The sequence below is a fragment of the Rhamphochromis longiceps genome, linkage group LG7 (assembly GCF_057381845.1).
Source record: "Rhamphochromis longiceps isolate RC_006_pf linkage group LG7, R_longiceps_female_GT1.1, whole genome shotgun sequence".
In the NCBI taxonomy this organism is placed as follows: Eukaryota; Metazoa; Chordata; class Actinopteri; order Cichliformes; family Cichlidae; genus Rhamphochromis; species Rhamphochromis longiceps.
The window spans coordinates 31401653-31425946 of record NC_140563.1 but is presented as its reverse complement, the minus strand read 5'-3'; the positions used below and the strand labels follow the sequence as shown (position 1 = coordinate 31425946).

General features: G+C 40.7%; 1 protein-coding gene across 2 annotated transcripts in view; it reads right to left on the bottom strand.

Annotated features, from left to right (window-relative positions):
* Positions 1-359: 359 nt before the first annotated feature.
* mbd2 (methyl-CpG binding domain protein 2) overlaps positions 360-24294 on the bottom strand; it is a 29933-nt gene continuing 5998 nt past the window's right edge. Inside the window, exons 2-7 of one of the 2 annotated variants that reach the window (XM_085413364.1) lie at positions 22216-22375; positions 19343-19483; positions 17408-17498; positions 17143-17320; positions 8819-8947; positions 360-1057 (exon numbers count right to left, since the gene is read on the bottom strand). In XM_085413364.1, the coding sequence (XP_085269490.1) occupies positions 8830-8947; positions 17143-17320; positions 17408-17498; positions 19343-19483; positions 22216-22375 (688 nt within the window). In that variant the 3' untranslated portion in view covers positions 360-1057; positions 8819-8829. The remainder of the gene's footprint in view (positions 1058-8818; positions 8948-17142; positions 17321-17407; positions 17499-19342; positions 19484-22215; positions 22376-24294) is intronic. The other variant, XM_085413365.1, reaches the window with a different exon arrangement.

Below are 24294 nucleotides of genomic sequence, written 5' to 3'. Positions count from 1 at the left end.
GTTAATTCAGTAGTTGATATAAATCCCTTTGGCAGCAATTACAGCTTTCAGTCTTCTTGGGAACGTCTCTGCTGGCTTTGCACAGCGGGATTTACAGAGGTTTATCCCATCCTTCTTTGCAGATCCTTTCAGAGAAGGAGATTTTCATGTGAGACCAGGTGTGTGACCATTCAGGCAAAACAAATGTTTAGATGCTAGGCGAAAATACCACTACATATCAAGAAGGGGGAGGTCTGCACAGTGTTATTAACTGTAAACCTTCTTCAGCTCCCTTCAATTCCCGATATCTGACCTATTTAGCCTCATTTTGGGGAAACAGCCTCCATGCTCAGAGAAAAACAAAAAGACAAACATAACTCTGAATATAATTATTTATTCCAGTCCAGTCCAGAAAATGTACACATATGTTCTCAGAAGGTATAAAATTTATCTTTAAATAAGTAATTGTTCTATTTCATATAATTGTAAATTCTCATTATTTCATTAAAACCCCTGAAGCTGACATATGACACCACAAAGGAACCAAAATCATAAAAGAGCAAAAAATGAAAGTTAGTAGAGTTAGCAAAAGCCATCCAGCAGTTTGCAACCTGACTTTGGGTCTTTATGAAGGACTTGCTCTTAAGTACATTCTGTTTTTTTAATTTATTTTTTTATCTACTTTATATTAAAAAGAAAAACTGCAATAAAAGAAATGCTTGTTGTAAAGTTTGCACAGAGAGAGGATTAAAGGCTTTGGTTGCTTCAAGCTGGTTCAGGCTCCACTTATTGCTACTGTAGCCTCCGATGTCAGAGGCATTGTTGCTGGTATTGTGTCATTATTGCTGTGGTTGTTGCTCCCACTGTTGCTACTGTGACTCTGGAAAAAAAATGTTTCCAGATGTTTAGAAATGTCAAGTGCAAAAAAGGCTCCACAACAGGAAGGTTGAAGCGATCATCCACGGAAACAATGGATCAGAACGGGTGACGTTTGGGCTGTGGGAGGTCTGGTTTTTGGTTTGTTGTCTGGATTAAGATGAAGGCGGTGATAACCCTGAGGCTGGTAAACAGAGGAACTCTAGAGAGACACAAAGAAAGAAGAGGAGTTACTATGACAGTTCACGTCTGAGTTTGAAAGATCTTTAAAAGATGGGCTGTTCTGTAAAACAACCTTCAAGTTCAGTTCCTATTTGCTTAAATTAAACTGTAAAAACAAAAAAAAATTAGCACTTCATAAATTCAAGAAGCATTTGGGTTCAAATTAACTCTACCCCAGCCCTACAGCATGCTTGACCTTAAGTGGGCCAGGCCCTTTCTGTTAGGTGCTTTTCTGCCTGAAATAGAGATGATTAGATCATTAGTCTATATGTCATGTTATATGTCTAATATCTTTCTTTTAAATCACACATTTTATAACCTGTAGTGAGCAATGCTCAATCAGTGAACTGACCGATGTGCCTCATTAAATGTTTATGTGAGAGTGACCAGAGACCAGAAGCCTGGATTACATGAAAAAAAAGTTACCACTATTGTACTAGCCTGTTTCTGTGACTGGGGCTTTAATGTTTGTTCAGCTAACACAAAGAAAACCCAGCTTTGTTGAACGTGTTGATCAGCACACTCACTGATCCTGAGATTAAAACCTTTGGATCGTGTGTTTCTTAACCTACATTTTTACTTGTGGTTACATGAGATAAGCCTATTTTAGTTTCTATGATAATCAGGCCTCCTTTGTCCATCTTTTTGCATGACAAGACAATGCTCTTGGGAAAAGTGAAGATATTTTAAATCTTGGAATTAATGTTTGAGTTTGGTAGGGATTATTTAGAAAAACTGTCCTAAAAAATATTTACCGGTAAAAAGCTGCCACTTGTGTGTAGGCATTAATGAAGTGCAAGCAAGCACTGATATCTTCCCAACAAATAGATTGTGAGGCTCTGTGGAGACCTCTGAATAAAACTCTGCCTCCCACTTCCTTCTCTATAAACCCCAAATTGACTCATTAAGTTCATCTTAATAAAATCCCCCAAACTAACTGCCGTGTGTCTCCCTCCTCCTGCAGAATAATAAACATTCGCCTCTGTACACATTGAAATATCCAATTAATGCACTGAGCTTCCATGTTAATCATTAACTCCTCCATTAACCCCACCCCACCTTCTCCTCCTCCTCCTTGGTACAATAACGAGGAGGGTGGAGCTACAATTAGGACAACTAGGACCCTTTTGCTTGTACAGAAAACATTTTAATAATATATCAAACATCAGAGTGAAGCGTTCGCTCAGCAGGAGAGAAGAGGTGATATCACACACATCATATGTTCTACTCCTGCTCCTCCTCCTCAGCCTCCCCGTCTCCCTCAGCCTAACAAAGACATTTGACCGCACTGCTGACCACTAAGTTTCCAATTTTCCCAATGTGCCATTGTGAATCCCCATTTTTTTAATACAGAACAAAATCCATTTTTATTCTCATCCTTGAGCTTTCAAATGTCTAATTAAGCCATTGTTAATCCATCATTGTGGCATTTTCAAATCCTTCCTCCTTCATTTCATTTCCATTTTCCATCATAAATCTCTTTTGAATCAATCATCCTGCCGCTTTGAACCCCTATTGATGCTTTCACTTTGCCACTTTGAGCTCTAACTTTAGTCATCCCTGTTAATTACCATCCTGAATTATTTATTTGCCATTGTAGTCGCCCTCTGTACCTTCTGTTTTAAATATTTAATTGTGCCATTTGATTCCCTCCTTCACGCAATTTGTCATTCATTGAGGCTTGTTTGAGTCCTCCCTTGTTTATATACGGAATCACCCCGTTCTTTCAGTTCTCAGCCCTATACTGGTCTCACTATTCCATTTAAGCTTACTTTTCCATTTAATTTAATTATTAATTTGATTACAGATGATTACATTTTTCTCTATTTGAACTCGTAATATGCCATTTGGAATCCCACCTTCTTCCCATTTTAGATGTTTCTATTGTATTGAATCCAATTTCTTTCTCCAGTTGGTATTTTCTTTTCACTGTGCAATTTACAATCTTTGGTTTTTAACGATTTTGAATCAGCTGTTTTATGACGAGCCTACTTAAAAAGGTTAATTGTGCCATTCAGAATCATTCCTTCATCTCACTTTGAGTCAATCCATCTGAAGTACTCAACCTCTGTATTTGTATTTTTATTGTGCTGTTTTGAATCCCTACTTTGTATTTCTTTTCAACACTAGTTTATATGTTGACGAATCCTTCATTAGCTTACTTTGAATGTCTCGTCATGACATTTATAATCCCCTCACCTCTTTTTTGATAGGTGTAGTACTGAATTTGCAAACTGTACTCTCTTGCTGCACTCGTTTTAACTCCTCAGTTTGACTCCTGTAACTGTAACTGAGTCTGTAGCCTGTAGTCTCTTACTGCATCTAATCTCCTCCTTTAAATGGTTTTAAATTTTAAACAATCCCATCTCTAATTTTATGTTTTTAATTTTTTGATTACACCATTTTTTTTATTCTTAACTATCCTTTTTTATCCTTCGTTAGCCTAATTTAAATTCAAACTGTACTATTAACCTATGCAGTCCAGTAGGCATTTTTATTTCTATTCATTTACTGAACCATACTGAATCCCAACATCTTTAAATTTTTAATAATTTTGTTATTTCACCTTCCCCTTTCTTCCATTTTTAAATCTTTCTTTCTGAATCACTAGCATCTAAATAGTTTTTGAATCGATGGGTATTCCAAGATGAAATTGGCTTGCTTTAAATCTGTCTTTATACCATTTAGAATCCCTCCTTGAAACTGTTATCCATGTTGCTGTAGTACTGAATATACAAAATCTCATCTGCATTAAAGCTGCATTATTTTGTTGTTGTTTTTTATTGTCATTTATCTTTTTAGTCTTTTTTTCATCCCCAGTTTCTACTTTTGAATCATTGATTACATGATGACAAATCCATTGAATCACCTAGCAACTCATTCAGACTGCCTCCTTAATTCTGATTTTGGTTCACTTTACCTGTAACTGAACCTACAACCCCACAGTTAAACATTTATTTTTAGACCCTTCCTGTGCCATTGTGCATCCTTCAGATTTGCTAGTGTTTGCCAAATCCAGACTTAATGATGAACTCTTTGTTGTGCTGTGTTAGTGTTTCTTTGTTTTACTGTTTCAGTATTAATGCATGTGAATGTTTTCTTCCTTCACTGTTTCCATGTTTCGGTCTGATAATCCTCAGCTCACTCTTAATTACTCCCTAATAATTAGAAAATCCTGATAATCTGCTGCTTAATCGAGGCAATTCAGCTAACTGACAGCACACGGGCACACACACTCAGCAGTTATCAGCCTCATGAATGACTTTGAAGCAGATAATTCTCTGTGTCTCAACATGCACTAATTACCAGCAGCTGAAAAATGCTGCAGGAGTCTGAATCAGCTCCTCTGGAAATTACAAGATACACAGCTAATATTCACACACACACACACACACACACACACACACACACACACACACACACACACACACACACACACACACACAGAGAGAGAGAGAGAGAGAGAGAGAGAGAGAGAGAGAGAGAGAGAGAGAGAGAGAGAGAGAGAGAGAGAGAGAGAGAGAGAGAGAGAGAGAGAGAGATGCTGGTGTGTGTTTGTATCAGTCACAGTCTTTCCTCAGTCAGCAGTGTGAATCTTTAGTCTCGATCAGATAAAAACGGCAGTCTGCTCATTTTAAAGGAACAGTTCAATGTTTAGAGAAATCCTCTTCCTTCGTGTCTTCCCCACAGTCACACGAGGAGATGGATATCAGCTTTATGTCTGTGGAAGACCTCTGAGTGGAGAAAGGTGGTGCTGAAAAGGAAGCTCTTTTTGGCTCATATTTGCTCAGAAATGGGATTGAAAGGTCGAAATGAGGATGATAATCGCACATTAATAACACAATTTGACAAATTACACTTCAGCTTAAAAGACATTTTTAAAAAATTTAATATAAATATACCAGCTGATGAACATGCATGGTTCTGCAGTTATGTAAAACTTTGATTACAGTCCTACATCAAAACTCAAAATCAAGGCAGTTGACAGACTGCATCATTGGTAGGTGTTTCAGCCACTGTTTACTTTTTTTAAACACCCAAATGAAAAAGTTTTTAACAGAAAAAAACTGTAAAGCCAAAACAAATCTATGACATTTTAAAGGTAACATTTTCTAATGCCTAAAAATGTGCCAGCATGAAGCTAAAATGGACACAGGCCTAATTCAAACCCCAACAAGTGCAGAAATGCCAATGAGAAATGTTTCACCTCACACAGAAACTCTTACACTCTTAAAAGCAGTACACAAAAAGCCCACAAGGCATGAAAAACCAGCGCCGCTTTTCAGTCTTTTCAGGCTATGGACAATAGCTCCTAATGCAATGAGACTGACCTGTTAATATTTGGCCAAATTTGGCTAACAGCTGATCATTGAGCTTAAACATAGAAGCAAGAAGCTATGACCACTGACCAAAGGTTTATTAGCTTTAAAAGGATTGTAGAATAAAGAGTGAGTTAAACCTAAACCCATCTGTTTGCACAAAAACTGCTTCTTTATTTTGTCACCATCTTTAAATTTCCTGCAGACTAACAGCAGACACCCTCTTTCTCTCTTCGTAGCAGAGATGCCAGAATGCAGGAGAGGGTCTAAAGTGGGCCTCTTCCCACCTGTATTTACTATAATTACTTTTTAAGGCTTTTTAAGGTTTTTTGTCAATTTCAATTATTCATATAAAATATACATCTCCACCTAAATCATTCACATTACAATAGATTAAACCACACAGTAATGTTTTTCCTGCACATAAATGATTTTGTGTGGTACCAGTACTAACATAACTCACATCAACACTTCTGGTAATGAAAACTGATGCATTCAAAGAAAAGAATACAGCACCGTTAGATGTGTTTGCCCCCATCGTTCATGGCAGCAGTATTGTAATGTGTTATTGCCACCTAGTGTAGCATGTTTCTGAGTAAGCGCAGAATATAAAGGGTCGCATAAAAGATAGAGAATGGCAGAAGCCAACTCAGCCAGAAAACCAACATAAATAAATTAGCAGGACGCTACAAATAAGAGTCAGAGCAGCAGGAAGCAAAGCAAACAATGTGAGAATTCGACAAAGATTTAAAAGGGTTGTTTCAACAGCTCCGAAGCAGAAACACACACATACACACAAAGAGAGAGAGAGAAGCTGCCCACTGCCCCCTCTCTCTGGTCCAGCTATAAAAACCCATTAGTAATCACTCCTCGACTCTCAGTGGCTCTTTTCGCCCGAACGACTTCCATCCAGCCAATCTGCATAAATCTGCATTAATGGACAATTTTCCCTCCACAGAAAACAAATGTGCTTTAAAAAAAGCCTCCTTATCTGTCAGCTTTTAGAGGAAGCATCAGCACACACACTCACACAAAGACACACACACATATACGTAACTGCAGCCTCTATTAACAACAGATAAAACCCAACAGACATATCATGACACGCTTACAAAAGCAATATAACACGAGTGCCGGACAGAAGAGCGCCATGATGCTGATGCTTCAGCTGCTGAATCCTCCCACAGACCGTACGGGAAACATGCATACGGCCACGGGAACTCCACTCCAGCTTTACGCCCTTCGCCATGTTGGTTTGTTTTCTGGAGCCAGAGGAGCCGTTAGAAGGTCAAGTGCTACATTAATGGAAGATGCTAGGAACCTTTGGTTAGTAAGGTGACATTTACAGTTTAGACACATGGACTGCAGTACTGGACTTTTCTAGAGGTGCAGGTGAAAACATGGTGTCAGGTTGGACTTTAGCCGGTCTTTAACCTGCAGCTCCCTCGCAGAAACGTGTGATGTTGGACTGCACCAGTGCAATAATAATCCAGTTAAGAACAGTCTGCAGGGATCGTGGATGGTTTAAAACATGAATGTAGATGCCCTGTCATCACCCACTGGCCTCTGAAGTATGGCTCTGAAGCCACGAGTTGAGCGTTTTCACTGTCACCACATTTGTGCTTTAAAACTAATATAAACGAATATAACGGATGAGTTGTAAAAAAAAAAAAAAGGTAAATGGCCTGTATTTATATAGCGCTTTACTAGTCCCTAAGGACCCCAAAGCGCTTTACATATCCAGTCATCCACCCATTCACACACACATTCACACACTGGTTGTGGTCATATCCTCCTCATGTGTTTATGACCCAGAACGACTGAGTCCATAAACTCACCAGGAAAGTGTTTAGAGGTCAAATGCGAGATCAGATATACTCAAAGCATAATCTTGAGATAAACAGCATAAAGCAAGACTGTCTGTATTTTGAATATGTTTTACAAGGCCAGCAGGCACCAACAGTTCAAACATGTTCATTAGTCCAAACTAACTGAGGTGACACCTGCCTCCAACACCAGCAACCAACAGTCAATCAAAGCGGAAACATCCCAAACTTTAAGTAGTGGTTCAGGTGGGAGAGAGGGCCATCGACCAATCGGAAGGTTGATGGAATGATTCCCGCTCATGCAGTCCTTGTGTTGAGGCATCCTTGGTATCAGTAAGATACTGATGCCGAGGGCTCAAACTGAGTAGAAAGGCACTGTATAAGTACCGGTCCATTTGATGTACAGAGCAGAAATATGACACAGAGACTCAAACAGGCTGTAACCATTGACACCTCACATCTGTAGCCAGCCTCAAGTGGACATGAAGGAACTGCAGGTTAATTTTTATGCTCCAGAGGTTGCACCCCACATGATCAACTCGTTTAACTCATTTGCTCTTTAGCACCACCCTCAGGACAAACTGCACTTGAGTTTTACCGACTGACTCAAGAAATCACACCAACGTTTAACCAGCCAGGTCTGTTCTCCTCGAGTTTTCTTTGTGGGTAAAACCCCTTCGAGGTCTGAAACTCTGCAGCAAAAACCTTTTCATTCTGAAAACAGCCTCTGGTCTGCTGCGCCGTCCCGTTGCCACGGCGACCTTGACCTGGATAAGCAGCCGGAAAATGGGCGAGATGATGGATGGCTGTGTGAACTTCTGAAAGTAAATGTTTTTTAATCTGGATTTGTTTACGGGCTCCGCAGAGTGAAACATAGGCAATAACCAAACAAACTGTAATACAACACACACATTAGCCACCGAAACACACACACACGCACACAACCCCACGGCCCATCAATCACACACACAGACACACTGCTGCGCTGCTACATAGCTGAGTTTCAATCAGACGCTGAGAATCTCATCAGCATTCACAACAAGTCTCACCAAACACACACACACACACACACACACACACACACACACACACACACACACACACACACACACACACACACACACACACACATAAGGTTCTGCATCATTCAAGACATTTAAAGGTTATATATTATTCTATTTATTCCTTGTTCCTGTTTGATTCATGTTGTTTGCTTTGTTTGCTTTTTGATCCTAGGGGTTTGTTTGCCAGGCAGATCATGTGACTTTTATTTGCCTATCTTGCATCACAGAGTGAGATAACTTTAAAAAGTCTCTAACACTTCTTCACGTGGCCACCAGAGGTTATTAAAACTTAACTACACACTGTAACAAGCTGCTCACAGCAGTGACCTGTGACACTGCTTAAAAATCACTCCACAGAAACTTTATTTCCTGTCTTTCACAGATATTTCACCTCCGGCTCTCCTATTCTGGAAAGCACGTTGAGTTACCATGACTACCGGTTAACGTCATCTGTCCAGTCCTATCGGCAGCTCATGTGCACATTGGAGACGACGTCTTTAACCCGTTCATACTCATTTCCCCCACATCTCACCTGTCTTGTCTTCAGGCCTTCTTCCCCTCGAGCAGCTCTCGGGTGTTTTCGGCGGCCCGCGCCAAACTGTCAGCCATCAGTGCCTTCTCCAGACTCCTCCTGGCCTGGTACACTTTCATTTCCTGCTCCCTGCACGCACGCGCGCACACACACACACACACACACACACACACACACACACACACACACACACACACACACACACACACGTCTTTTTCTATTAAGATGTCTTTACTATTACTTGTAGTCCACAGTCTGCTGGTTTCTCCTGACAGTTTAAATTTAATATAAAGACCATTTTTATAAAATACAAACCTTAAGCAACTTTATTAATCAGAGCAAATGTATCAAAGCCTGCAGACTAATCCTGCACCTCAAGCACTAAATCTTAATACAACGATGATGAACAGAAAACATAAATCATAGAAAGTGACACCTACATTAAAAATGAATAAAATTAGAGTACACAGTTCTGATTTTGTGTGTCCAGTCCTACTGGCTGATTGGATGCATGTATCAGCCTACAAGAATTGGTCGCGTCCATCACAGTGTTTTTGTTTTTGTTTTGTTTTTTCATTTTTTTTTGCTTCTTTCAATAGTTTCATCTTAACCTTGTATTTTGTGTCATGACTGGATATTACAGATGCACATAGCTTTTGGGTATGGAAACTCGAATTATTTTGCCTCAAATATGCATCCTTTTTATCAGCCAGCAGGGGGCGACTCACAGAGCTGCAGCTGTGTAGAAAATGGCTACAGGTTCACTTGATTTATGAGTACTGCAAGCACTTTCCTGCTGAGTTTATGGCCTCAGTCGCTAGGTCAAGTCTTACTGGACATGACACCAAGTTCATTTTGTAAATTGTGGTCCCTGGTGTGGTGTGCTCACATTAAACACGAAGCAGTTACACTCAAAGTCTATGCAGAAAACTGTAGGACTTCTAGTGAAAAACTGAAAGTAAGTCTGTTCCAGTTGTCGGATATTTAAAAGATGCAACGTGCTTCTAAGTTTATGTGCTTGGTTATGCATTATTCATACTGAATAAAATGCTTTATCCACTTTCTACATTTTGATCACTCTGGTTCAAAAACAAGAATTATCCAGGACACTTATCCAGAATACTCACTGGTTGTTGTGTTATTATCCAATGATCTTCACTGAAGAAGACAAACTGAGGACATATTTATCACTTTTATATAAAAATACTGTTGTAATTAAATGTATTTGTGCATGTAAACACCAGACTGTAAAACCCATTCTGATGTAATCAAAATGAAGACATTATGTCGCACATGGTCACGGTGATGAATTTCTGGCTGTCCACATACTTTTGCAGATGAATTCTACTCTTGATTGGGCCATTAATCAGACTGAGTTTAAAATTCAAAGTTACTTTAAAGCAAACGTGTAAGCTTTTCTCTCTGTGCTGAACCATCCTTTACAGAACACAGACTCAGCCTCATGTGTACATCTGAGACTGAATCTGGATCAAGAAAGAAAACACAGTCAAGTCAATCGAAAGATGCTTTTCATGGGATAAATAAGACTCTTAATTAAAAACGGAGATAAAAAAAAAATAGAAATTGTGTCAAACAGCGGGAGAAAGATATGAATAAGCTACCCAAAATGAAAACGTGAGATTTCAAAAACAGAGCTGTGTTGGCCTGATGTGCCACAGGAGGAAGAGGTGGTGGAAAGATGAGGAAGAGGAGGGAGAGGAAAGGAATGAGAGCAATTTAAGATGACAAGCACATTCAACTGGAGAGAGAGAGAGAGAGAGAGAGAGAGAGGGAGAAGGAAAGAGAGAAAGAGGAGGTAAGAGGGAGAGAATGGGAAATTAATGGAGGGGAGAGATAAGGAAAGGAATACGAGGAGGAGGGATGGAGGAAAACAGAGGAGGAGGAGGGTTGGAAATGGGATGAAAGATGAAGGTGGGAAAACAAAGGAAGAGGGGGATGAAACATGGGAAGGATGACGCCGATAAAGTAAGGAAGAATGAAACAGTAAAGAAAGGAGAAGTGGATGGAAGAAAAACATCAAGAAATATAAGAAAGGATTACAAGGGGAAAAGGAAAGGAGCACAGAAAAAATAAATGAAAACAAAATAAGATTAGGAAGGAATGAATGGAAAAGAACGAAGGGAAAGGGAGTAAAAGAGGTGAGAAGAAAATAGGAAGAAAAAGGGGGAGGAGAGAAGATGGGAGGGAAGGATCTCGTGAGGTATTCGAGTGATTCTGCTGTAATGGCTTTGGCCAGCTGTTCTCCCCAGTGTTTTCCACTGGACACACACACACACACACACACACACACACACACACACACACACACACACACATATATATATATATATATATATATATACAGCCAGATGTGTGTCCCCACAGTGCCTCCTGCTGTCAGCATGTATTAATTGCATTCGTGCTTTATAGGGACCCTGGTCTGGCAACACAGACAGCAGGAGCAACAGGATGATACTGGAGAATCAGCTGCTTCACTTTTCAGATAAATTAGACTATATCAAGCCCACAGGCATTCAAAGCAAATAGGAAGTAGGAGCCCTGATGTCCTTATAAATCAAGAAATCCTGGTGTCCTATCTATGGTTTTGTGTAGGATAAATATGTACTGAGCACTCAGTTAGCATTAGCCAAGAAGCTAACTAGAAAGAAAACACATCCAGAAGAGTGTTTTATATAAACAAAAACACTTTTTTCTCCCATATTACAAAGCTGTGACATCACAACTACATGACTGGTCAGTTGTTGTTGTTGATCTTGGACCAACATTATTATGATGATGAGCAACAAACCCAGCACAGGGATATGGGGCGATCGTGGCTCAAGAGTTGGGAGTTCGCCTTGTAATCGGAAGGTTGCCGGTTCGAGCCCTGGCTTGGACAGTCTCGGTTGTTGTGTCCTTGGGCAAGACACTTCACCCGTTGCCTACTGGTGGTGGTCAGAGGGCCCGGTGGCGCCAGTGTCCGGCAGCCTCGCCTCTGTCAGTGCGCCCCAGGGTGGCTGTGGCTACAATGTAGCTTGCCATCACCTGTGTGTGAATGTGTGTGTGAATGTGTGTGTGAATGGGTGGATGACTGGATATGTAAAGCGCTTTGGGGTCCTTAGGGACTAGTAAGGCGCTATATAAATACAGGCCATTTACCATTTACCATATCACACTGTTCAGAAATCCAGCTCAGCGCCTCAAAATAGCTGAGTTGACAGACACCTGACAGCTACAGCCGCCTGTGTTGCTAACTTATCCAGACTAATGAATTTCTAAACACCACCATGTATATAGTTGTGGGAGTACAAACAAAGCTGTAGAGATCAAACCACTTTTCGTATCAGGCTGTAAGCTTCTACCTACATCTTTGGAGTCAACCTGAAGTGGCCATTAAACAGGCTGTAGCTTTTGGCACGTAGAGGAAGAACCACATACTTCCTGGGAATCATAGTAATAATGGAGGTAATCATGACCTGTAGCTAAAATGCCAATGTCTTCAACCTCCCATATGCAGGTCATTCAGAGCAGATAAGAACAGGCTTTGAACATTTTTGGCTCAAAACTTATTTAGCAGTTTGATATTAAATTGAATCACATGTTTCATGTTAATTTCCCAATGTGGCCTCCCCCCCCCCCCCCCACCCCACCCCCCTTCGACTCCCTTCATGCTTCATTTCTCCTCATCTCTCCTTGTCTGTCTCCTATCTCATCACCTTCTCATCCTCCCCTCTCACTACAACTGATTACTCCCCCTACCCAGCATGCATCAGTCATCAACCCTCATCTGTCTCATCCTGGAAGGTGAGAATTTACATTTTTCCATGTCTAACACACAAAACGCAGCTATGCTCATCAAACACCATAACCGTCTAACAGAGAAAACGCATCACATAATTGTATTCAATCTCACTGGTTAGCTCATACAGTATTAGCCTACTCACCAAGCATTACTGTACTGATACAGTGGATCCAGAAAATATTCTAGAAAAATGATATGCTTTTCAAGCAATCTACAATTAATGAGACATTAAGTGGAAACAGCTGCTTTTCACTTTAATAACTCTTCAGATGTGTCCATAACTGACTGAACACCTGGAGAATCTGCCAAAAACATTGATCAGGCCTATACTGTAGAGAGAGCACACCTGTATCTTCTCAAAGAGCATTAAAAGTAAACTGGGATAAACATCCACTTCACGTTCCAGATAAACAATGTCAAGCCCACGAGCATTTAAAATCATTAAAAAACAATAGAGACTAAATAAATAAATCGGAATCTTTGTTGTCCTGGCTTAAATAAAATTATAAGTACACTAATATTAATACACTGGAGCTTAAACCTGCTTAAACTGGTTTGTGGACATCTCCACCACATGTGCTGAAAGTTGGGATATTTGGACAGGAGATTAGCTGTTAGCTAACACTAGCAGACACAAAGTCACAGACATCTGTTTATTTGTTCAGTATTAGTAATAGACTCGTACAATACTAGAATTTCACTCACCAAAACTGGAGCACAAACTTCTTAGATAGTCTGAAACACGTACTTATAAGACCCACTAATTCCCTTAAAAATGCTTCAAAACATAACAGCACAAACACAGTCGACAGGTCCAGGAAAACAGTCAAAACAGCACATGAACAACTGAAGAACAAGTCTGGTCACCTTGGGAGGCTCGGACAAACCTCAGAACTACCGGAGTGAGATCTGAGGTTGCTCCAGTTCCACTGGAGCTTGAATAGTTATGTCAGGACGAATTGGAAAAAACTGACAAATTCAGGCTTCCAAAGCTTGCCTGAAGAGACACAAAGCTGTAACTACAAAAAAATCCCGTTTTCTCTTTGTTACGCTATCCCTTAAAGTGTGCAAAAAGTAAAGAGGAGTTTCTAAATCTACAAAACCCGCAGAACGTCAACGCCTTATGTCCATCAAAGGACGATGCTTACAAGCTGAATGGACGCAATCTGTTTAAAACTGGTGATGACAACATCTCTTAAGACGAATTTAGCTGCAGATGCAGGAAAGCCCACTTTGAGGCTCCAGTGAGAAAAAGTGACAATCCATTAGGGGTAAAACCAAGAATTAACGAGGTTTAAGTAAGGCTAGCATGAGTCCATGACTGTTGCACATAGACTCTTAGGTTGGAACTCACATGGCGTTAACGTTAGAAGCTTATAGTCTGCATCTTTATCCTACAATAAGGATCTGTAGCTACTGTCATATTTTGAAATATTTTATTCTGAGTGTATTCTGAGCTTTCTGCTGAGCTGTGTGTGATTTGTCACTTCTGTGTGTGATTCAACTGAGGGCACAATTAGCATACTGATAAATGATAAAAGACGGTCTAAAGAGTCATAAATGTCAGTTATGCAGCCACAATAAGCTGCTGGTCATGCTGAGCCGAATGAGAGCGAAGCAGAAAAATCTGACTGCACTAAATAGAGAAAAGAAGAAAAAAACCTTTTTTTAAATTACAGCTTTTCCATTTGTAAGAGGGGAAACATAGTAATAAAAAGAGTGAATCACATAAATCAGCACAAAAGTTACTAGAGAATTTTTAAGAGCACTTGCAGCAATTAAAATTTCTGCAAATATTCACACAAGTACAAAGGTTCAAGGATAACATTTTTTTTTCCAAGTTTTAGTAAATAGAAGTGCAGAATAAATCGCCACTAAAAACAGCTTCATCATTCAGGAGGAAAACCTGCTCAAACACACTGAAGGTGAAGATGAATACAACTTCTCTGAGTCACTGAGTGACAAAAACAAGAAAAGCAGGACTCCTGATTCTTAAACGCAATAATAAAGATCACTTATTTTGGACCAGATGAACAGAACAAGGTCACCAATGTCTTCTTGGATGTTAACCGGCTAAAGAAACATCACCTTTACATATAAATGCAGTGAAAGAGTTAAAGGTGAAAGTCTTTCTTTTGAGTCTATTACGAAGACCTTTACTCGGCTCAGCCATTCTCCAATTCATGTTTACCCACTCAGCTATTTTCTGTTGATCTGAGGTCTGAACCGTACACAGCCATCCAATCTAAAATCGTGTTAGACGCGGTGTCCCAGTTACACCTCAGCGCTGCGTTAAATATGCAAACACGTCTCTTTGCCTTGCTTTCACACATCTGACATTTTATTTGGTTGTGAAACCGTCTGATCACTCAAGCGCACAGACTACCCTATCAGCTGACAACTTTTTAAATATGTTTTTAAAAAAAACATGTTTATATCATTTATGTTACTGGGTCATGGTGCACCGACTTGCACAAGCCTCAGGATAGTCAGTGCTTAATGTTTACACCAGCTTTTGTGTCAATGGCCTTTTTGTACTGATGACCACGAGACGATGAATAAAAACTAATTCACGAGGACAAAAACTATGATGTATGAAATAATAACAACGTGAAAATATTCTGGACAGATGACGAGATCCACTCAGAACTAATTAAGTTGTGCAGAAAAGCAGCACGAGTTTGGAAGCGATCCAATCAGAAGTAATCTGCTTGTGCAGGAATGTGAGACGCACCCATTTGATCCACCCGCTGACAAGTTAAGCTAACTGCCAGGATCCCTGTTTCACCCTGAATGTGATAAAAAGGAGACATTTTGCATTTGATGTCAATTAAAGAGATGCTTTGTGAACCATGTGGAGGAACTCGTTGGTACAGCAGTAAAAGAAGGTCTGGATTTAAATCTGCTGGTTGTCTGAGAAGTTCACCAAGCTGCTCAGATGTCCTTTTGCTTTTAAACCAACTTTATACGTAAATGGATGATTTGATTTAACCCCCTCAGATCTAAGTCATCATGGAAAGCATTTATGCTTATACATTGAGGATATGATTTTTATTGTCTCACTGATGAATCCATAAAGTGCAGCAAAAAAATAGGCAGAAATACACAGGAGCAATTGCTGGTACCGAACAGGTTAATCACCGCAGTTGTTCTACTGAAGTGTACGTCAGGTTAGACCGTGGGTTAGGTCACAGGGCTTCAGAGGACCTTGTGGTTACAACGTAGCTGTGGCACAGAATTTCCACTGAAGCATAAATCCTCTGTTTCTCTAACATGTATGTCTTTTTTCTATTGTTCTCCCAACTCACACCAACCAGGAAAGATCATGATTCTCCCTGACACACATCAAAAACTCCTCACTTTTTCCCAAAAAGGTCAGTTTTCCCAACAAAATCTAAGGTTGAGTTCAGATTTGGATGTGAGGATTTACACTTCAGAGGGTTAAAAGCTAATGACTGGCAGGTCAGATTATGCCCAGAAAACAGGGTCCATGGATATTTGCTGCTTCGAGGTTAGTTTATCTGTTGAATTAACTGCGAATTCAGCTTTTCTCCTTTCAATTTTAAACAAATCTCAGCATTGTTTAGTTGTCTGGATGCAATGTCTTTAAGATCTTTTCAACAGGTTGCTCAAGAGATATGCGAAAGGAGCTTGAACATTCGGAGTAGAGACACTGCTCCTAGGTGTTGAAAGGAGCCAACACAGATGGTTCAGGCAGCTGATCACAATGCCTCCTAGATATCTGCCTTTGGAGGTTTTCTGGGCATACCCAGATGAGAGTAGAGCCCCCCCCAGGGACAGAACCTGAACTTGCTGGAAAGGGTTTAAATATCTAATCTGGCCGGGGAGCACCTCATCTCCCCAAATGGGAACTGAAAAGCTCTGCTGGAGAAGCATGTCTGGAATATTCTTCTGAAAGCCGACATAAGAAAAGTGGAGGAAAATAAACGGACGATACAAGAAGCATGCCAAATTTACTATTTGTTAAAAGGTCTGGCTTGCAGTATTTCCACCGAAGCACAGACAGCTACCACTGCATTACTTTGATACTGAAGAAAACTTTTAAACAAGCCCCGGAGCTCTTAACATGTTTGTGTATGTTTGTTTGCAGTGGACTTCAAAGATAATGATCTCCTTGGAAAGTGTAAGTCACACTGTGTATCATGTCTTTGTACTCTGATTAGTTGTGACTCACAAGAAGCACTAATTACAACTAAAAATGCAGCAACAGGACACTCAAAGCTTTAAAGTACCATAATTGCCTTCTTAAGCTGTGTGTATCTGTGTGTGTGTGTTGATTGTATCTTTCACCTCTCAATATGAAAATCCCTGTTCCAAATTAATCTTTAGAGCTGGGTTCACAGAGAGCTGGCACAAACATTAGCATTTTAGCACGGCTTCAAGTGCTCATGTCAGAGGGAGAAGCATGCACTTCTCCCTCTTTGGTTACAATCAGCCGAATGCCTTGTAGTGACTGAGAGCTGAGGGGGGACAAAGACTGTTTGAGGACTGTGGGTCTTACCGGATGTGCTCGTCGGTGACGGTGAAGGCCTTGCAGAGCGGCTGGGACGTGTTGAGCCAGATTGCCGGATTCTTCTCAGCCGCTACAGACGTCTGTCCCGTAATCGGAGCTGAGCTCATGTGCAGAGCGCTGGCGATGGCCGACAGCAGGGTGTCGTCACTCGCATCTGGACCGACACCTGTCCAATGAGAGAACGAGATCAAGAGATGTGTCAGAGGTCAAGACAGGCTGAAGGACTGGATTCAAGCTGTTGTTGGAGACCTACTCTGCAATCCTTTGGGCAGGTCCATGGTACGCAGGACCTGCTCTGTGACGTCTGATGACCGCAGACCTTTCAACCTCTTCTCCCAAAACAGCTGCAGACAGACAGACAGACAGCTGTTTATCTGATCATCTCACTGGTTTTTGATTAGTTTTGCTTGTTCATTTTCAAGACATTTTCAAATATAATACTTTAAACTCTTAATGTCCATCAGGCCTCATGAAATTGTTCAGGGTAAGGGTTAGAATCAGAAATTCCTGTTTGAAATGCTCAAATGGAAATCTTAGATGAACTACAAAGCAAAGGTAAATCTTTAAAAGATCTTCTAGATTCTCTATATTTGACTCAGCATGCAGCTGAAATCCAACCTAACCCTAAAGGCCATCGCACGCTGGGCGGGTTGTGAAAAAGTGGCGCTGAGTTCATTCAATTATCAAGAGAATTTCCTGGTTTGATCCAGGAGTCGAAGCTGCATGACAGCATATTTTTGGATGTCAGTGGGATCGTTTGAGCTGTTGTTGGCAGAGTTGGGATCATATCTGATGAGGCAGAGAAATCGGTTCAGTAAGCTGACTGACCCAGAGCAGAATCTAACTGTGTGGCAGAGGTAAAATAGTATTATTTACTATTTACATATCACTGTATATTCAGTGCTGCTGCATATTTTGAGCTACAAGCACAAATGCAAAGATCTGAGTGGCCAGATCAGTTTATTCAAATAACAAATTTAAGAAAATCTGCACACCTGAGTCAATGACAAGTGCATAGAAGGAAAGAAATCTGAGAAATATAGCCTAAACTCCACAGACCATCCTGCTTACCAGATCTGTTTATTCACATCTAAAAACTCAAGCCAGCCCAAAAGCATTAATGCTGCACATTCATTCAGAGACTAAGTATATTGAGCTTGGAAAGAAAAGCGTCTGGACTTCTTTAAGTTACTTGAAGACGTTTCACCTCTCATCCGAGAAGCTTCTTTAGTTCTAAGGTCAAATTGTGGAAAGTCCCCGATTTAAGCCGTATGGGAGTGTCCCCCTAGAGGGTCATGAACCCCCTGTTGATCCTCTATCTAATCACATTTGTTAAGGTGTGAAAGCGGGTGTGGGTCACATTCAGCCGATGTTTCGGGTGAACTCACTGTGAAACCTGGCCCCACCCTATCATGTGATTTCCTGAGGTCAGATGGCCCAGGATGTGAGTGGGCGTTAAGGCGCCTGGAAATGGATCTCAAAACTGGATTATAGATGGCAGACAGTTGGTGTCGTAAACCACCACCTCTGTTCAAAGATGGTCGTTCACAGTGGACATAGATGGCTTCTTTCACTCCTCTTTCAAACCATCACTCACACATTAATGTTAGCCTCATGGTTTAAGGTTTTAAACAGGGCTGGATGTAGATGGGTCAGCAGGGACCTGGAGGATGTTAACAGGATAATGGAACCAGGTTCCTTTCCTGCTGCTCTGCTTTAACTGGACAGAGTTAAAAGACAACAGTACTGTTGTTAAAAACTTTTATAGTGAAGAGTTCCAACAAGGAAAAAATTCGATACTGAGGGGTAAGTTGGACTCTAGCTCTAAAGATGTTGCAGGCAGTCTGATGGATGCTAACCTCTTACTGTTCAGTGGCAGAAAAAGAGCTCATTTTCATCTAGTCTGTGAACCCAAATGAATGTCTTAGAATAGAAGAACTGTGGGGCTTAAATGCATATTTTATCACCTTTCATTAACAGTATCATTCTACCCAACATATTTCTCTCCCTCCAATCATCATTCAGTCCTCTGTGTGCTGCTTTTCCCATGATGCTTCAGCACCCTCTAGTGGTTCCAGCTGTCATTACACTCTTCTCCTCCTCACAGCCGTCTCTTATGTAAGAGCCTGACCTCGCCCTCCTGAATTACCTGTATGTGTATTTGTGTGTGTGTGTTTCAGCGTCTCACCTGTTTGGGCTGCTCGATCGCTCGCTGCAGGTCTGTCTTCACCTTGTTTCCGGGGTGACTCGTAACCTTGGTAACGGGCTGTTTAAAGATGGAGGCCGTCTGTCTGATGGGCAGAGCTGTGTTCAGGTCTGGTTTCCCTCCCTGCATAAGACAGACACAAATCTGAATGTTGGTGTTTGGTTTCTTTTGCTCCCTGACTTCCCTCCCACCTTCTTGTCCTTCCTCCCTTTTATCCTTCTTTTACTTTAGCTTTCTCCTGTTCTTTTCTTCCTTACAGGTCACATTTACCTTCCTATACATGAGGCAGAAATATTAAACCTGTGGTTGTTTCTGTGAGTGTTTGATGTAAGCTTAAAGGGTTAACTCTAAGCTGAGACAACAACAGGAAGTGCGTGTTTGTGTGTCTCTGTGCCCATAAGTAATGAAGTGTGAAGAGCAGCAGTACAGGGTTGCGAACCGTGTCCATACAGCACACACACAAACACATACATGCTGAAATTAACACTGAGGATGTGTAGATTATCCGTTTAGCAAGTAAATCTTGCTATGGCTCGCCTCTCTCCGCAGGCGCTATTTTTTTCACCCTACTCCACCTCTGATTGGTCCACACTTTATCCACTTAAACAACCATACACAGTCTATGTTTGATTACAGTCAGTGATCACAGTAAATGTTGAATGGATTGATACTTATAAAGCACTTTTTACTCTAACTGAGCACAATGTGTTTTTGCCCAGACACATTTAAAATACATTTCACACCTTCAAACTACAGTCTCTACAGAGGCCGATCTGGAGGATTTATCTAGTCTGAAGCTGTTTCATACATGCACTGCAGCTCTGAACTCTTCTAGCCAAAACCAGACATTCACCGCCAGCGAGTAGGCGTCATCTCCCAGTCATTTCCAGCAGTAGTCATTTCCAGCAGTTAGAAAACTGACTATTTCCTGCTGTGCTTCATGTATGAAAGGACAACTGTGGGAAAAAATCCCACCCTAATTCTCCTTAACTTCTCCACAGTTTACATGTGAACTTACCAGGTCTGTAGTCAAGACCACCTAAGTGGTTCCCCTATTTGTGTGCCGCAGAGAAAAGGCAAAGAGAGCAGATCTAACACCCACAATTTAAAACGCAGATGACCATGGCACATTTTAGATCATAACACTGACAAGATCAACGAGACAAGAAATAAATGAGACAAACAACCGACACCAGTCAGAGCCAAAATGATGATGCAGATTGGTCTTGAAGAAGAGAAGTCATCCAGAGCAAAACAAATCAAAAGCAGCATGTCGATTCTGGGCGAAAACACCCTGAAGGTGGAGACAAGCTCGGGCCGGGCCCAGCGCAAACTACCATTCAGATTATCCTGAACTAGGACGAGTGTTAATTAAGACACCAGAGTGGAAGTAGACAAGTCGACTTTGAATACATATCTCCTTTTTGTGTTTTCAAAGTATTAGAAGAAAATCAACTTTAAAAAGATCCACTGAGGGAGTCCGATGTTTCCTCAAAGCTCTAGAATCCCTGTAGCCCATAAATTCATTAGGATTCATAATTTATGTGTTTGCTTGTAACGTTTGTCTGTTTATGGACTTTTGAAGAAGCCATTACTAGGTTTTGTGCTTTCATCTAAAGCCACCAACATGCTCCCAGTTGTCTTCATTGTTATCATTATGTTGTTATTTATGGGGCTAAAAACCAAGTTTTAACCTCTTATAACATCTAACAACTCCTTTTATTTGGAATTTTCACCCATTTGACATATCCAGATGGAAATCTGTGAGTCCAAACTGCATGTGAGACAGCTGATTGGTTGATTTATGATGTCATTTCACTCTGTTTGGGTTTCCCTCCTCTTGATTTTCTTCTTTTATTTTTACATCATGGTTTAAGAAGCGTCCGTTTAACTGTACCCCACTTACTTCATCCTTAACTACTGACTAACTATTTTAACTAATCATCCACTTCTCCCACTTTCACAATGCCCAAACAAATCTCAGGCAAGATAAGGAGAAGGCTCAAAGACAGTAATTTATGAATAAAGGGGTTATGACCAGCTTTTTCAGTGTGAACATTAGGCTTGTTCTACATTTCCAGAACTAAAAATCCTTACCTGACTTTAAATTTAGCCCTCCCAGGGTTAAGATCTGAGTCTAAATATCCATGAGATGGAGGTAAAAAAAGACTTAAAATACGCAAAAGGGAAAAATAAAGTGACAACAGTGAGCAAACCAAGGAAGCTCAAGGCTGTAAAACCGAGGAGGGCAAAATACATCCGGGTCAATATACCCAGGCTGTCCCTGATAACAGGACTGCTGGGATTACACTTCCATGTGGACGTGCACACAGTCAGCTTTTGAGTCGACATGGATAATTTGGAGCGTAAATGAAGCCTATGAGGTCTAAGACATCATCCAAGTACCCCACCGGTGTATATTTCAGAAAGGATGCAGGCCCTATTCTCCCCCAATACATAGAAATCATGTATTTGAGCATGTGGAGAAACAGGTCTGAGCTTAACCAGGAATCTGATGTTTGTTATGCACATGTGACCAGGTTACTTCCTCTGTTTGAGGAAGTAACCTGGTCACATGTGCATAAAATCACCCTGCTATCAAACAGAATATCATCTCAATCCGCTCTCACTCTCTCTGACTCTCCAATAACATGAGGTTCAGCTGCTGGGTTTTTATCTATGCAAATAAGTCTGTGTGACTCAGGTATATTCACACGATGGATAAACAAGCACAAAGTTCTTGTTACCCTGTGACCTTTCGACCTGTTGCCGGAAGAGTTTTGTTAATCTGATAATCTGTTAAAGCACAATACACACACAGTCACTCCCACACAGGTGTGATCCATCTGGGTTACCTTGGCCATGCTCAGCGGGTCATGTCGGAATCTCTGTTTGTTTTTCTGCAGTTTTCCGGGCATCATCTTGCCCGTGCGAAAGTCAAAGCATGCCAGATCCACTGTATTTCCAAGGTAACGGGACAGCTGGGGCTTACTCCGGAACTTCTTTCCTGAAGGACTGGAGGATAAAATGGAAAGGACGCTATCATTAAAAAGTCATACTTATAACATCATAAAGAGAACCTATACTACATTACCAATGATGAGTGCCTAACATGGCCTGGGGTCAGTGTGTGTACAGGTAATCCCTGTGAGCTGGAAGCTAAGACTTATTCCTTATTCCACTCTTCGCTCAGTATTATGTCAAATAGAGGGGATATACGTAATATAGTCATCTCAGAAAGTGAGTACAAACTCCCCTCCCACCTGCGGAGTATTTATTTATTGTTTGTTTGTTTGTTTGTAAGGTAGAGTCAATGAGAGGAAAGCTGAATTAAAGGGATAAAAAAAAATTCAGACAGAACATGAACTGAGAGGCTGTAAACATCTTGATGCATATCCAGGTAAGTAAATCTCCAAAAGGCTGATTCTGTTCATCTGGACGTAGCGTTTTCAGTGGGAGAAACATTTCATCACTCATCCAAGTGACTTCTTCAGTCATTATGCAAATGTACTGTTTATAAGATTGGGGAAACCTGCAGTCAGCTGAGACTGAAGAAGTCACTTGGATGAGTGGTTAAATGTTTCTCCCACTGAAAACGCTACGTCCAGATGAACAGAATCAACTTTTGGAGATGAGAGGCTGTACCATAAATATGGATTATTATGAGCTGTAAATCATGCAAAGCGATGTTTGTAGCTGAGTGAAAAACCCTGTTCCTTTGGTTATAATCCCATTTCCAAACAATCTGAAGTCCTTCATTCTACCGTGAGAAAGCTTATTCACAAGTGGAAAACATTCAAGACAGTCGCCAGTATTGAGTGGACATCCCAGCAAATTCACCTGAAAGTCAAACTGAAAGTGCAAAAAAAAACCCAAGAGCTACATCTCAGACTCCGCAGGCCTCAGTCAGCATGTTAAATGTTAAAGTTCATAACAGCACAATCAGAAAAAAAGAGAACGAGTAGGACTTGTTTGGGATGGGTTGCCAGGGGAGAAGGCTCTTCTCTCTAAAAGAACACAGCAGCACAGTTAAGCTTTGCAAAGCTGCATCTGAACAAACCACCAGACGAGACCAAAGGGGAGCTGGTTGGCCATAGCGCACAACACCATATTTGGAGAAAAGCAAACACAGCATATCAGTACAAACACCTCAGACCAACTGTCAGCACAGCGGCGGAGTGCTGAGGATTTGGGCACCTTACAGTCACTGAGTGGACCATGAACTCCTCTCTATACAAAGGGAATCTAGAGTCAAATGTGTCCATCTATCCTGCGGCTACAGCTTGGCCCCAAACTGGGTCATGCAACAGGCAATGATCCCTAGAACAGCAGCTAATCTATAACTGAATCACTAAAAAGAAAGAAATAGAGGTGCTGCAATGGTCCAGGGAGAATCCTGAACTCAACCTGACTTACATGCTTTAATAGAGGACTTTAAGAGAGCCGTGCATCAATGAATGCCAGCAAACCTCATATACGCATGTGAGTGTGTCCTCAGGGTAATCAAAGGTGTAGAGGTCCAGTGTGTAACAGCACAGACCCATTCATTTAGGTGTCACACAGTGGAAATTTGTATTTGTCTTTTATAATTAATTTATAATAATGTTTTGATTTTAGTGTTTATTTGTGAGTGTAGTTTTTATTTGCATGATTTTATTCTAATGTTTGTATTGCATGTTTTAGTGGTTTTCTAATAACAACAATAATAATAATACATTTTATTTATAAAGACCCTGTCAAGACACCCAAGGGCACTTAACTATAGAATAGAACACATAATAGGACAATGACAAAATGAAGAACAATAAAAACAAAAGCACAGGATAAAATGAACAAACAGTGGGTTGGTATGAATATGCAGCTTTGAACTGATGGGTTTTGAGTTGAGATTTAAACTGGAGGAGAGAACCAATGTTTCTTATATCTGGGGGTAG